This window comes from Hippoglossus stenolepis, chromosome 8 (assembly GCF_022539355.2).
Source record: "Hippoglossus stenolepis isolate QCI-W04-F060 chromosome 8, HSTE1.2, whole genome shotgun sequence".
In the NCBI taxonomy this organism is placed as follows: Eukaryota; Metazoa; Chordata; class Actinopteri; order Pleuronectiformes; family Pleuronectidae; genus Hippoglossus; species Hippoglossus stenolepis.
Window position 1 is genome coordinate 23,155,084 of NC_061490.1, and position 15,763 is coordinate 23,170,846.

At 42.9% G+C, this 15,763-nt stretch overlaps 1 protein-coding gene across 1 annotated transcript in view; it reads right to left on the minus strand.

Annotated features, from left to right (window-relative positions):
• Positions 1–15,763, minus strand: part of syngap1b (synaptic Ras GTPase activating protein 1b) — a 119,852-nt gene that overhangs the window by 9,618 nt on the left and 94,471 nt on the right. Inside the window, exons 9-20 of the mRNA XM_047341040.1 lie at positions 14,085–14,420; positions 13,844–13,988; positions 12,986–13,130; positions 12,593–12,829; positions 11,630–11,831; positions 10,872–11,074; positions 10,478–10,679; positions 9,507–10,100; positions 8,603–9,064; positions 7,746–7,919; positions 7,242–7,453; positions 1,963–2,035 (exon numbers count right to left, since the gene is read on the minus strand). Of these exons, the coding sequence (XP_047196996.1) occupies positions 1,963–2,035; positions 7,242–7,453; positions 7,746–7,919; positions 8,603–9,064; positions 9,507–10,100; positions 10,478–10,679; positions 10,872–11,074; positions 11,630–11,831; positions 12,593–12,829; positions 12,986–13,130; positions 13,844–13,988; positions 14,085–14,420 (2,985 nt within the window). The remainder of the gene's footprint in view (positions 1–1,962; positions 2,036–7,241; positions 7,454–7,745; positions 7,920–8,602; positions 9,065–9,506; positions 10,101–10,477; positions 10,680–10,871; positions 11,075–11,629; positions 11,832–12,592; positions 12,830–12,985; positions 13,131–13,843; positions 13,989–14,084; positions 14,421–15,763) is intronic.

Below are 15,763 nucleotides of genomic sequence, written 5' to 3' on the forward strand. Positions count from 1 at the left end.
AATGAAATATCGATGTGATTAATACAAGCTCAGGAAGCTTTTTCCTCATTAAACACACCTGATAGTTCACAAAACTCAAATTATCACAGTTCAATGGTTAAAAACTGAAAAAAAGCTTAAATATACTTCATTAAACTATTAAATATACTTCAACCCTTGGTCACTTAAACTAAATGAATCACTTTACTAAATAAATATAATCTACTGGATTAACATGTTTCTATAGTTTCAACCCACATTTTGAGTATTTCAATATTGTTTGAGGTTTTCTTAGATTTTGAAATTTTCCAGAATTTCTTTTATATACATTTCTTAACAGGGTTTCTGCCGTGTTCACCACATTAAAGTAACTTTTAGAGACATTACAATGCAATTCAATACCCAGTTAATACCAGTCAAAGGATGATGGGAAAGCAGTGGACAGAACCACTTTGGACTCCCCTCCTTTAATTAGCCTAATTATTATAGCATTGTTAATACATTTTTAATTAAAAAGTATTGAAATATTAACTGATAATAACAATGATTACAGCTGTAGATCCCAGGTTACATTTGTAACCTTGAGAGAAGCCTTTGTGTGAAATATTTATGACTTCATATTATCAATAAATATACATTTTCATTGTCATGTGGGGTTTTCTCCGAATATTTTTTCCGTGTGATGCTCACAGGCTCCTGTCAGCTCTTCCCTCGTTTCATTATCTTTTTCTGCTCCCCGCTGCTTTTGATGCATAACTAGAAATCTACCATGAGGTTTCTCTTTGATAATTCATGCAATTAACTGGGAAAAATTCACAAGTATGACCAAACGCATGGAGGAATATTTGAAGTGGGGCGACTGTCTGATATCTTCGACAAAGACATTAGCTTTTTGAAGGCAAGGGGAGAACATTAAAAGTGTCAAATGAACTGAGTGAAGGATTCGTGAGAAAACCCAGCACATGTCATCATTAAGGGAGAATTCCTGTATTTTCTATTCAATATTCAGAAAGTACTGAAGTTTGAATTATCCTGCGGTTCTAGCCATCTAGACTTCACTCATAGGAATCATAACCTGGTACAATCTGAACACACAGACATTGGATTTTATGTGACTTGTATTATTCAAGGTTATTATTCTGATGGAGCAATGACTCGAGGATATCTCCATCAACTTGGAAATCATATAAAAAAACATAGGCTCAAGTTGTAATTGAGCATCTTACAGTATCTATGGCAACTATACTTCCTGTTTACATCCCCAAAGCATCATGGGAATGTAATTATAGATATATCTGATGGATATATCCAAAATCTGAACATCCCCTTCATAGAGAAAGAACAAATCATCGTGTTTGAACGTCTGATTCGTCTTCATGGAGTCGAACACTCTCTATAACCTCTATAAGTCTATAACTAACTATCAACACATAAAGGGATTATTTCAGTTTGAATAAGAGAGTGTCAGCGTTGTTATTAGAGGACTGAGGAAGAGGAGAGACACAGCATCTCTACACAGCGTGAGGAAGAGTTGGAGCTCAGCTGTTCAATAACCTGAGTGAGAATCTGGTTTTAACACGATGTGTGGAACAGGTTGAGGGGAAGTTTAACCCCGTCATGCTCTGCAGAAACAACCAACTACAGAACTGGCAACATCATCATCACCATCACCACAGGCCTGGAGCACAAACCCATAGAGTCAGACATCTTGATCTGAGGAATGCAAACAACAACAACAACAACAACGCACTCTGAACTCCAAAGGTCTCGGTTGGCAAACAGTTGGCGGCTGAACCCAAACAAAGGGGACAGGTCGGGGGGGGGGACAGGGCAAGACAATTGTAGGGACGACGTACACACAGCAGACGAAATCATAACAGCAGCGGGGGGGTGGGGAGGAAAAGGGGGAGGCAGAGGGGAGGAGAGGAGAAAGCACAGGCCACCGTACAGACTCGACGAGAGAAGAAAAACAGTCTCACAGACCTGATCAGGGAAAATCCTGGTTTTTGGCTCAATCACGGGTCCTCCCCTTATCTCATCCTCCACAGCCATGAGTCTTGGAAGCAGAGAGAGAGAAAGACAGAGAGAGAGAGAGAGAGAGAGAGAGAGAGAGAGACAGACAGAGAGGTAGGGGAAGTAGGGGATGACAGAAAGAGAGGGAGCATTATGAACCCAAGATGATACTTGACAAGAGGTTGAGCAGATGCATCTGGCCCAACAGCGATCACATGCTGGTTACCTGTACCTCAAATCTGAATCCCAAATCTGATGGGCAGCCCAGTGTGTTCAAGCCCATGAAGGTAACACCAGCCATTCGGCCAATTTTTCACTGGTGGAGCTTTTTCTCTTTCTTCTCGCCCCAATGGGATTCATCAAAGCCTTTCCGCCCCTTTAAGGTGTTTTCAAAGTGCAAATTACGGCCAACTGGCGGACAATTATTCTTGGTTATTTGAAGTCACGTGGTTCGGTACCAGATCCCAATCATCCCCAGGGAATTGACCGTTTTATGCAACATGGACTGACCAAGGCACGAGTGGAAAAATCCTTTGACCAATCGTTTCAAAGACGCCGCCCGTAGATGGGAGCGGGCTTCCTGCTGCTGTGGTCACGAGCCGGCAGACGGCGCCGGTTTCCCAGCTCTCATGATTATCCAAGTTGCCGAGGATTTACTCCAGATCGGGTCGATTGAGGATATTTTCTCACACGGGTTTATCTTGCAGTTTTACAGCCAGCTGGTTATAAACTGTGAGTATTGTTATGGTGGTGATAAATGCCAAATAGAAGTTAGTGTGGATAAAAATAAAATAAAAATAAAAACTCCACGTGATAGATTCATTGAGTCGCTTTCATGACTTTCCATCTGTTTTACGAGGTTTTCCGTTGACATTTTACCGGCAGCAGAATAAACATCGTTGCAAATTTTTTTGTTTGTGACATGAAATAAGCCTTTATAATAAAGCACAAACTTTACAACTTGAAGATCGTCACCCATGAGTCAGATAGTTGACAGAAGCATCTAACTGCCACCAGTCGAGTCACATATTCATTTTCGGCACATTTCCACGACTTTATTCAGAACACAGAGAGGCACGCGTTTGACAATAAAGAACGAAAATCCACAGGTGAAGTTTCAAACATAAGTTGTTTGGATGTTTTATTCCATAAATAATGTACAGTGTCGAGGGTTATTTTACAAAAGAAGAGAATAGGAAAAAAAAAAAAAAAGAAAAGTCATAAGCACAGACAGAAATATTAGCAGTGTCCCATAAAAACAATGGAATGTAACATGGGTTTACAGCATTAAGATTTTTGACACGACTTCAAAAAGGCAGACAATGATTCATGTGGGTGATATGTTACAAAAAAAAGGAAAAAGCCGTGGTTATATCCAGTTGCACTTCAAGTAGTGTGCTGTTGAGGTCAAGTCGCACAAACGTGTCGTTCAAAAAACAATGTGTGCGTCCACCAACATGAGGTCACAATGTCTGAATATTCTGCTACAGAGAAAGAAGGCAAGAGACAAAGGATGTGACGTCGATGTGAACACAAAGAAAAAGAGACAGACCTGGATCAAACAGCAGCTGCAAATACCTTCTCTGTTTCATTCTCGTGACTTTGATTGAGAACTTACCTGATAGGCGTCGAGGAAGAACCCCCCCCCACCACCCATCTGGTTATACACAAACTATAGAATTATTTGCAACTCTTTGACACAGGTCTGCGAGAAGTGGATATAAACCCTTGGCCGTTGCTACGAGCCATGTCAATCACACACACACACACACACACACACACACACACACACACACACACACACACACACACACACACACACACACACACACACACACACACACACACACACACACACACACACACACACATCAAGCCAAAACTCATCACCACTATGAATTCATTTTTGCAAGATTTAAACACAGGTGTTGCCAAAGTACAATCTGTACAACCCATCAATATATTCTTGCTACAGAAGAGAGGCAGATAAACTGACACCAGAATAGGATCGAAATCTCTGGAGAGGGAAAAAGAAAAAGAATAATAATAATAGTAGTAATAATAATAAAGTAGTTGCCCTTTTTAATAATAATATTTAAAATCATACTGTAACTGCATAAGTCAAAAGACAGAAGTGTCTAACTTCCTCGAACACCTACTCCGATCACCATGTCACTGGACACCACCGATGACGCACTGCGGGGGGTCAAAGTCATACCAAGCATGTACAGCAAAAAAATCATACAAGATTATACGATATACTCTTTTTTTTTTTCTTCTCTCGCTTTAATTGATAAATAATAATATCCATTGCAGTCGTTCATTTTAAAAAAAAATGCAGATTCAAATCACAAACACCAAAAACAAGAAGAGAACTCAAGAACACACTCAAAGAGTCACGTCACCGCCGTCGTCGGCGTCTCTGCGGCGTTTTTTTGTACGTTACAGTTTTATTTTCTCGGTTTAGATACTGTGGATGGCACCTGGTCAGGAGGAGTTTGGCAGGAAGTTACTGTTTCTTTATATGTACACAAAATGCATACAATATACCTCATCGGAATATATCAATACTGTATCTATTATTGCGCTAAAAAGTTAAGCTATTGCAACGTTAAAATAGTTATAATTTCACTCTCAATAGAATTCATTTATATATATATCTTTTTTATTTCATATATTATTATATTATTGTTATGGCTCTTGCATCACAGACTTAAATATGCTATGGATTATAGGTAAAAATAGATTATTACTATGACACTTACAATCAAGACCATTTACTGCAAACTCATCTCTCCGATGTCAATATGTTGCTCAGTTCACAGCAAAAACGCTCAGGGAAGATAAATAGTTTCATTCATATTTAGAAATTAATAAATGAGTTAAAATATTCTGAGGATAAATAAATAAATAGAATTAAATAAATAAGAGCCTGTAGCCGACTAATAGGATCATAACCCTAAAGAAAAGTGCTACAGGTAAAGTGTTTTCAGTGGATCTAACCTAGCATGACCGTAAAATAATAATTTATATTCGGCTTTGGTTTAAATTAGATTGTTAGAACACAAAGTGTATCTGGTCTAATGACAGATATTGGATTTGCTCTGAGCTTTAAAATTCATGCACAGAACATTAAGGCTTCTCTGAAAGAAAATCTCTGAAACACGATGCCGACTGTTGGAGTTCTGCAGATACAGAGATTTATTTCAAACCTGCACAGGAGCCAAGACTTCAACTCCTTCTCTTGCAGAACCTGAGCTTGCACTTGCACTTGCACTTGCACCCAAATCATAGATCCGAATGTGAAAATTTAAAAATAAATATATCAATTCATGATGGGGAAAAAAAAAACACAAGGCTATGGTTTGGAGATTTTGGAGTCCAATCAATCCTATGTGACGGCCTGAGACCACATTTCTTGGCATCCACGCTCATCGCTGTTGTGTGCATCAAAGTTCAGACGATGCACAAGTGCACAAATGCATCCGCTGACAGGGTCTGGCTCAGTGAATTGTCAGTCGAATCGACTCGGAAGCATCAACATCTGCTACTAAATTCATGCTTGTGTGGTCAAACCATAAAAGTCACAAGTGTAAGCATCGGAAATACCAGTGTTCCACACGAGATGCTTCGTGTGTGAAGCAGATCGGCTGTATTCACTTCAAGCTCGTACTCCAGAGGAGCAATAATCAATGGTTAAGTGCTCTGATAAAGTTTCTCTACGGGAGGAGGAATATTTCCTCTTCGCCTTCATGCTTGAATCTTCATCGTTCACAGACTGATTGAAGTTTTGTCTGTGACTTTCTTCATATAGCGTCGTATGTAAAAAAAAAGGAGCGAGGCATCGGTCCCCATGTTCACTATGTAGAGAGATACATCTGCAGTCTGTCAGTCATCACGGTTTACCTCGGTTTAAAATGGAAGAGCTAATATTAAACCATGGTCTTCTGTTGTCCTGCGCCTGAAGGTCCCACACAAACACCTTGTGTTGCTTTAAAAAGTGCAGACATGTTTCTGAAACAAATTTTCCGATCCTCTTGTGCTTTTGCGCTGCAATCTCGTGGGAGAGTCAAAAGAAAATCAAACTAAGTGGATTCATCTCGAACGGCCCCGAGATTCCAGTTAGAAGCAAGAGCTGTGTTTCATAAAAACGGCTGATGATAAGAGACATAGAAAGGTGTGTGATGATGGTTTTTATGTACAAGGTTGTTAAAAGATGTTTTCCCCCCCCCAAAAAAGACGAGCAGGACTGTCTCTGTCTTCACTCCACGTCTTCTTTCCTGGATTGGATTAGAAGTGGCAATATTCTCTGTCACAGACATCCAGCCTTCAGTTGCAGACCACACACTATTATAAGACAATCTCTTTTCAGCTGAACTCTTTGCACGACAGAAATAAATAAAAACTAGACTTTCGGGCAGCATCTCTAATGCGTCGTCAAACTTTTTTAAAAATCCTCACAACACAGCAAACATTAGTTTTTTCTCTGCCCTGAATACAACTGAGATACGATCAATACTCCGCCCCCTTTCCCCATCAACTACTTAATGTTGAGGTCGCTCGATAAAATCTCAAGACTGCACTCAAGAACTGCTCCGTTACAATTTCACACAGGCGCACGATGAATTAGGAGTCAGCTGGAGCATTCATCCCAATATGATGCTCTTGAATAACAAGTAAATCATGTTGTGAGGTTTCAGGACACTCAGAGATGCCTTTGTCCAGCTTAACTCCGCTGAAAGGAAACCAACAGCTGAAGGAGCATGCCCTGCATACTTATCAAATAAGATATAGATCTCTCCTCCGTATTATAGTCTCTCATTTAATTTGTCACTCATTATATGTCTGCAGCTTTGGCTTTCGATATACAGCTCCCTGCCTCGCTCCCAGGGCTGTGGGACTTAATGAAACTGAAACCAACCTCCTACCGTGCAATATTCTTTGCAAGATAACAACCTCTGGTAAATCGAGTCCTATTCCAATAAGCAATATATGTATTTTTTGGAAAGAACTGATTCAACTTCGGTCCTGTTAAATAGAATCCAATATGCGAACATTGTGCTGAATGAATGCTAGCAATCTTTATCTTAGTCACTCTTTCCATATATTTTGAAAGAAAAACTCATAAAGTCTATTCAACCGAAGGCGTCATAACAAACGAAAAATAAAGCCGCTGCGGCCCGTGGCCTCCCTATGAAAGACCACTTAGCTGTCTTTTGCCCTCCATCCCCAAAACAGACTCCATTTACCTGCTAATTATTCCTTTAATTTGGCAGTCTTTCTCCTGTTGCTGGCTCCGTAGCCTCCGCTCGCTGTCCTCGAGTCGATTCTGGTACTGCAGGAGGATCTTATTGGTCTGCTGCTCCTGCGTGAGGAGCCTCCGCTCGTACTCCTCCAGCTTTTTGTGGGACATCGACAGCCGCTCCTTCAGGCAGTGGATCTCATCCTCGTACTCGCGTACCTGAGAGGAGGCAGAGGACAGAATGAGAGATCTGGATAAAGTGCTGTTTACAACCCTGGTTTCTCAGCGGGATTAGAGTTTTTTTCGTATATTAAACACAAGTTGCAGTGATGAGATCCACGTCCACCTACTCAAACTTCGGGTGAATGTACCAAACTCTGCAAAAGATTTATGAATATTCCGCTCATGGTTATTTCTCCTCAGAACATCTTGGTGCCATTTGATAGACATGACTCAACTCAAGTTTGTCCCCTTTAAAAGGGCAGGTCTGAAAGTTATAATTGGTACCTACCCTGTCCATGCGTGACTCATCCATGCTCTTTGAGTACTCCTTCAGCTTGAAATCCTCACGGTCGATCCGCGAACTTTCGATGTCAGCTGACAGATGAGGCATGTTGGACACCCAGGCCACGGTCCGCTCGTTGGCCGGTGTCGGAGGATTGAGGGTGGATGGAGTCTGGGAGCCCTGAGGAAGAAAGGCCAGCAGACTGAATATGAGAACATGAGTTCCTGAGTGGATAAAACTCTGTTTCGCAACAAGTGATTTTTGTTTTTTATCCAAAGTGAGTCAGAGTTACATGAGCTCATATATTCTGAGCAAGGCTGACCCCTGGTGGGACTCGAGCTCTTAATCCTACAGTGTGTGACTCTACTCAGGGGCCACATACTTCAGAGGCTGCATTAGAAGACTGAGTACGTCACAGTAGCGTAACTAGGCTGTCCCATTTCCATGGCTGCGTCTTTTAATAACCGAGAAACGAGAGCTCCAACGGTTGAATCCCTTCCGGCCAAACTTATCCCAGGATTCATTGCTTTTTGGCTTTTAAAGGGGTAATGGCACCGGCAAGTGACGAGACATCCAATGCTTGAGTATCACGCTTCAACTCAAGTGAACAGCTAAATGGACACATGTTCAGCCTTCACGATCTACCTGGTCCACGAAGATCGCCTTCTTCATGGACCAGGTAGACCGCGTCCTCCAAAGGATGCAGCCCCTGAATATTAGATTAGATTAGATAGAACTTCATTTATCCACACATTGGGGAAATTCACTCCAATTGAGACACAAAATAGTATAGACACACTCAGACAGTTTGTGCACAGACACCTGAAGTCCCACAGAGAAGAGTAAAGAGATGCAGATGTTACCTGTTTGCTCATGGTGGGTTTGAGAAGGTGCTGCTGCTGCTGCTGCTGCTGCTGCTGAGACTGCTGCTGCTGCTGTGGTGACTGTTGGGTGCTCTGACCGGTGGTTCCCTGTGGACTCTGGTTTTCCCTGACGGAGCTCTGCTGGTGGGGCAGGCCCGGGGCCGTGTTGTCTTTGACGGACAGCTGCCGGGGCCCGTGCTGCCTGCCGCCGTAGCCAGACTCCGGCGACTGGAGGAGGTTCCCGCTCTGCGGCCGCGTTTTGGCGGGAGCGGCGGGAGCGGCAGCTGCACTGACGGACAGCTGGTGGGAAGTCTGGGATTTGACACGCTGTGCGGGAGGCGGGGCAACGGAACTCTGGCGGACAGGTAGGACTGTGGTGGGGGGCGTGGCGGCCAGGGAGGAGTGGGAGGTTCCGGTCTGGGAGGCCATGCCCATTATTTGTTGCTGCTGTTGGAGGTTTTCCTTTAAACAGAAAACAAGTAAATGATACGTCAGCATTTCAATTGATTAAAACAAGGGTTCCAGTGCGACAATGATAAATGAGCCAGGAAGTCTATTACTCATCCAGGTTTGAGTAATAGATCTATGAGCATGGAGGCTTAGCAGAAAAAAAACAAATTCAAAATCAAGAGCTGAAACAATTAATTGATTAGTAGATGTCTGACAATTGTGATAATTGATGTTAAACTCATTTATAAAGCAAAGATACCAACAGGCTCTCGTTAATCAGAGCCGACGTTTTGCTTCTTTTGTCTGATTTAACAACAAAAGAGCAAAACATTCAACAAAAAGATGTTTTCACTATTTCATGCATTTGTAAAGTTCTTAATAATAACAACACAAATGTTTGTTGAAGCCCTAAAGAAATAATCTATACACGAGATTACAGTGAATCTACATTTACCTGTGCATGCACGGACATCTGCCTGCGTCCATATTCAGCCCTGCTGTAGTCGTCACTGTAGCTGTGTGAGTGGATGATGCTGGGTTGGCCCAGGTGACCGTCCCTGGTCCTGAGGGTGGACAGGTCCTCACTGCGAGAGAACCCCCCGTGGGCGAACTGTGGGATGTAGGCCTGGTGGGAGGGCTCCGGCTCTGGGGTCAGGAGCAGGGGCGCTGGGGGTTGAGCCCGGCTGTGCTGGTGGTGGAGCTGTTGCTGCTGAGGCCCGTCAGCGGTCGCCAGATGAAAGAGGGGATTCTGGAAGGAAAGCGGGTAGCGCATGGCGGCGGCCTGCTGTTGCTGCTGCTGGGATAGCGAGTCGGTGGTGGTGCCCATCTGGCTCAGCTGGCTCAGCCGGAGGCCGCCGGACATGCTGGAGCCGCCAGAGCCAGCTGACAACCTCCCACCGGCCCGCAGCTGGCTGCTCAGGCCCGACCCCAGGCCGCCACCGCCTCCGCTGCTCAGCCCTCCGAAGCTGCCCATGCCGGCGATGGAGGCCTGGGAGGAGTTGAGCATGTCCACCGACTGCAGGTTAGACACGCTGTTCATTCGGGAATCCTGGAGGTCCATCATAGATACGCTTTTATTGAAACTAAGCATCTAAATAGTATGGGATATGAGAGGCTAGGGTGCCCCGTATAATTTGGGTATGTTATGTGGCCACGGATGATATGGGTGAGGGTGGTGCGGGTGTTTTTACCGCGAGGCCTGGATATCGGAATGCCTCGTAGTATTTCCCAGGAAATACCGCTAGGATGAGTTGCGTGGTGAATCAGTGGAAAAAAGGCAGATGTCATGATAAACTACAGCCTCGGTCACACGATGGCAGATTCTGTTAAGTATGACCAACATGCACGTCATACTGACCTCACTTTGGTAAAGGTAAACCTAGTGGATGGGATGATGGTTCCCCGAGTCAGTGTGGTCAAACTCACCTTAGGGTCGGGTTCGGTGATGTCCGAGCTGCTCGTGCAGTAGGCCGGGCTGGACCGGGCCAGGGGGGGGCGTGATACGTAAAACATGTCTTTGGAGGACGCTCGATGAGGGTGGTCACGGTCCTGAAAACTCATCTGCGAGCGCGATGGCATCACCCCTCCGGTGGAGGTAGGGGAAGGCAAGCGAGTGATATCTATAGAGCTGGAGAACAGGAGTGAGTAAGGCCACTAACAGCTGCAGATACACACTGTGAGGCAGGTCCGAGGACTAAAATTACAGATACGACAAGATGAAACACAAGTGGTTCAAAAATGTAGTTACTTTTTACCACTAAAATACCAAAAGCTTTGCAGAGCTGTTGCTTTGTTCTTCACGATGACAGACGTCTCCTACCTATTAAGATCCCTCATCATGAGATTTTGAAAGTCGGACGAGATGCCCCTGTTGAAGCTCGGCCGGGACAGCAGCCTGTCCGCCTGTCTCTCCTGGACCCTGTCTGTCTGATGGCTGGGCTGCCTCTGGAGGTGAGGGTTACGCAACGCCATGCTGATGTCGTTCAGGAGGCGCGGCAGCGGACCCAATTTGATTATGGCGTCCTGTGGTTCAAGGGGAAAAAGTTAATCAGAAACTTCTGCAGATTTATAATAAATCATTTTTTTAATCTAATACATGGGGTCCATTAAAATGTCGTATATCTACTGCTCACCTGGGGATTATGACAGATCAAGTTTGAGTCATGACTTGCAGCCTTATATTGTGAAATGTTTCAGACAAGAGAACAGTGAGACATAATTCAGATTGAATCGTTGAAATTCATTGTTGAACATCAAATAGAGCCGATATGGAGTTTTGGGGCCGAACCCTATCTTACATATATAAGTATTGATATTTTACACTCGATATTTTATAAAATCGTGTAAAAATGTATTTAAATGTGTCTAAAAACATTGACATTTGATATTTTATTACATTGTGCAATACATTTAATAGATGGCTATGAAATAATTTTGCATTTTAGAATAAAATATACTAAAGTAAGTTAAAAAAAACTGACATTTCAATTTCTGAATGAAAACGCACACCCAAAAATAATTAATGTTGTGATGTGGTTTATATTAATGGCTAATATTGTGTATCATGTTTGCATTCACCTTGCTGAGCTGAGCAATGACCTCCCACAACAGACTGTGCAGTATGGAGAGCTCCCTGCCCAGGTCGATGTAGCCCTCGAAGCCGCCGGCATTACTGACACTGTCCAGGTTGGAGATCTCGAAGAGAAACTGCTGCATGGAGCCCCACTCCATCTCTAAAAACTCATTCATGAAACCCATGTACTCCTCTTTATTGCCAAACCTGCAGGTGGGAGACATGGGAGGGAGATGAGCAGGGGGGGGGGGTGTGTGAAAGAGGAGAGAAGTGATGGAGAAAAAGCCCAAAAAGAAAGTAAAGTAACGCATCAAACGTCAACTGGAATCATTATCTATGATAACCGTTAAAAGGAGGTTTTGTTTTCCTGCAGCTCCATTTGCCGTGTTGTCAAGGCTAAAACACTACAATACTTTCTGGGTGTGAATCCATGAATATATATAAATGTCAATCTGTCTGCAACTAAACCTTTGATTCCAGACAAGAAGCTTTTAAAGGTTTCTGGTGCAATGAGGAAAAGGAGGAAAAACCTCAAAATGTCCATGAAAATGTTTTAATTTTAATCAAATTGTGCACAAACATGCTACTTTTTCAGAAAGAAAGAATGAATGTGACGTTGGCGTTACGCAGGGCTCTGTTTTTGGCCCATATTCACAATTACAAATGCATGTAAACAAAGCTTATATTGTTATAATATTTCAAAATGACTGAGAAGGATTTTGACTCCAGGGAAGGACAAATTAAACATATTTAAATATTTGAGTCATTAATGTAAATGACGGCCAGATTTGGTTTTCAATTTACAAAAGGTATCAGTTTCAAAAAAGGCCTTTTTTTCTTGTAAACAAAAGTTACTCATATGTTTTTATGTTTGATGGACTGTCGGGATTGATGGTTCTGCATTTACACACGTGGTATCTTGTCTACTATACAGTGGTCTGGTGTAAGTAGAGTGAAATAAAACTGACTTGGAGAAGTTGGCCAGGTTCTGCACTACTTTAGCGATGAGGGTGAGCGTGCGTGACGTCTGCTCGTCGGGATACTCCTGCGTGAGGTTGAAGAGCGACGGGGACATGATGGCGGGACACAGGAAGCGTAGAAAGAGGGAACCGCTGATGAGGCGGTCGGCGATGTCTTCTCGACCACGCTCGGCACAGCGCACTCTCCACGAGGCAAAAACCTCCTTTAGCTCTCGAGGGAAAACGCTGTGGAGGGAAATGAAACATGTGATACGACAAAGACTGCAGAGATTCTGTGCTTCCCAGTGACAGAAACTGAAGCCTCATGAAACTTTAATATAGCAGAGAGGAATATACACACTCGATACAAAGGAATGGTATTATTTATTTATCTCTACGCACCAATGGGAGTTGACAATCTTGCAGAGCGCCAGTTCACAGCACATTCGGAGATTGGCTTGGTGGTCCGGGAGCACAGAGGGGGGTGTTCTCATGGGATCCACTTCGCAATTTTCCTCTGACTCGTACAAGGCCCTTATGAACTCCCCTTAAAATGACATTTCATTAGTGACGGAAACAGCAGAAAACTACGGCGACGATCGGTTCAGTGTTGTTAGTAAAGAAAACAACAACTACAACAACAAGACGTTAAGAAATACATTATGATTCCATTAAAAATAAGAGCTACAAAACCAAGACCAAGCTACGTGGAGGTCAAACTCTCCTGCAACGGTAGTTAGATTTATTTAGAAGACGAAACTCTCACCATTAAAGCAACAATCTGCAATTTTAGTCTTAAAACAGCAGCTTCAAAATTAGTTTGATGGCTCATTGACTTGGAATAAGGAGAATTTTTCCTCTTTCACTCTATGTAACTGATTATTATTGAGAAATGCTGAACTGTAGATCAGTTAAAAAGACTCAGAAGTTATTAAAAACCAGAGTTTATCTCCAATATTCAGCAGGAAACTTGTAAAATTATCTGGATTCCTTCAGAGTTTTGCAGATGTTGAATTTTTTTATAGACATCAGGTTCTTGTGCTGAGTGGGAATACAAAATAAAAAAGACACGTCTGACTGAATAAGCTGGAAAATAATCAAATTCCCAAACAAACCAGACTAAGGCTGAGAAAAAAGTGGGTAGGATTTTTTTTGACTTTTTAATAAAAGTTTTGTCATTTCCGAAACTTTATCCTCTTTATTTGAAATAGGTGTGAATGTCGTGCAGCTGTCATACAGGACCCCGATGTTCTGGCTCACCTATAGCATCCTTGAGGTACTTATGTCCGATCAGTTTGAGGTACTCTTCTATGGCTTTGGTGGCCAGAGTGTTCTCTCTGAAGATAAGGTGTTCTCGGTCGATGAATCTGTCCACCTCACACATCGCCATGTCTGACAGGAAATCCTGCGGAGGAGGGAAAACTGTGATTTTAAAGAAGCTTTGCTCGAGATCATATCAGCACAAACCTCAGAAGAAGGAGGATTCAGTGTGTCCCCGTACCTTCGCCTTCCCTGTGCTCTGCAGGATGTGCACGAGGGCGCAGGCCACTTCCTCTTTGCTCTTGACACTCAGCACGGGCTCCAGCACAGCACACAGTGTGCGGTAGTTATTGGTGACGTACTCTGCAAACTCCTTGTACAGCTCCATGGGCAGGATGTTCATGGTTTGGAAGCGGGATTTGAGGCGTAGGGATGCGTTGATGATCTTCCCTCCCCCGACCCCAGCTCCCTTGGTGAGGACGCTGGGCTGGATGACCGGGTACCACTGCTCCACAAACTGACGGCCCGTGATGCTGGAGATGGGGATGCTTACCAGTCCTAAGTATGTGCTTTTTTCCTTCAACGATAAAAACACAGATATTAGTTGTGATATAAGTGTATTTTTCCAAGTCAATTTAAAACGTATGTCCTGATTTCAGAAAGACAAACACTGGATCCCTGGAGTGTTGATGTTTGAAGCTAGAAATGTACAAAATAGAAAATAAAATGATCCTATTTGTAGCTTTTGATGAAAAAATGTTTTACTTTTCAAAACTGATAAACATAAAGGGACAAAAAATAAGATTTTTCACTGCCAAATAACACAAAATGCTTATTATCAGCAGGGAGTTTATTGGCTTGTTGATCTTTTGCACGACTCAGTGATTGCTTCATCAATTATTACGATTAATTCCGGCTTCGCTTTTTCTTGGGACTTCATTTTGGACTCACAGCCGTCTATGGATCATCATAACTGTTTTTTAGTGTTTCTGCCACTCACAGAATATTTCCTCTTCCCGATGCTGCTGTTGGACTGATGCTCTGAAATTGAGCCAAACTGCTCATTTCTGTTGTGACAATGTCGGGGGAGCAGAGCGTTTGTTCCAGGGTTGATAAACGGCTTTGACTTCAAACTACAAATTTCATTTTTGGGATTATGTTATGTGTTTTGAGTCATTTTTTTCCACGTAAAATCACAGCTCGGATTTAAACCAGCAATGTTTTATATTTGTGACACGAATCTAATGTCTACATGAGGTTCACAGCAAAATAGACAAATAAGAAGATCTTTCACCACAGTTTCAATTTCTGTCGAATACGTCAAAGACATAAATATTTGTAACGCTTCCTGTACGTTTAAAGTAAAAGCAATCTCGCGTTTCTGTTGACTGACTCAATTCATTTGTTTTAACAAGGTTTTTTATTGTTGCTGCAGGACCAGAAGATGCTCGGCTTCATACCGTAGAGTCCTGGCATTGAGTTGTGTATATAGCCGTATTTTTATTTGAGGAAATACAGTAGTCATGGCAGAAACCTATGCTACTCTGCAGCAGACACGTGTGGCCCAGGCGTCACATTCACTCTCTGCACGCTCTGCTTTGGGTCTCCACCAACTCCTGAGGGAAACATCTGGCTCTAAAGCTGCTCAATGCTTCACCAGTTAGTCACCAGTTAGTCACCAGTTCGTCACCAGCCGAGCAGATTGTGTTGAGGAGGTTTTTACAGCGTTATCTCTGAAACCAGCTGCCTGACATCGTGGCTGGACAGATAAACAACGAATTCGAACTCTAGGGCTTCAATAGAGCTTCACAGACTCAGGTGATAGTTCTGCGTCGGTTCATCACAGTGAATGACCACTTTCACATTTTTAAAATCCACTGTTTGGTGCATTTGAGTGAGTCATTTCATTCCCACAAACAA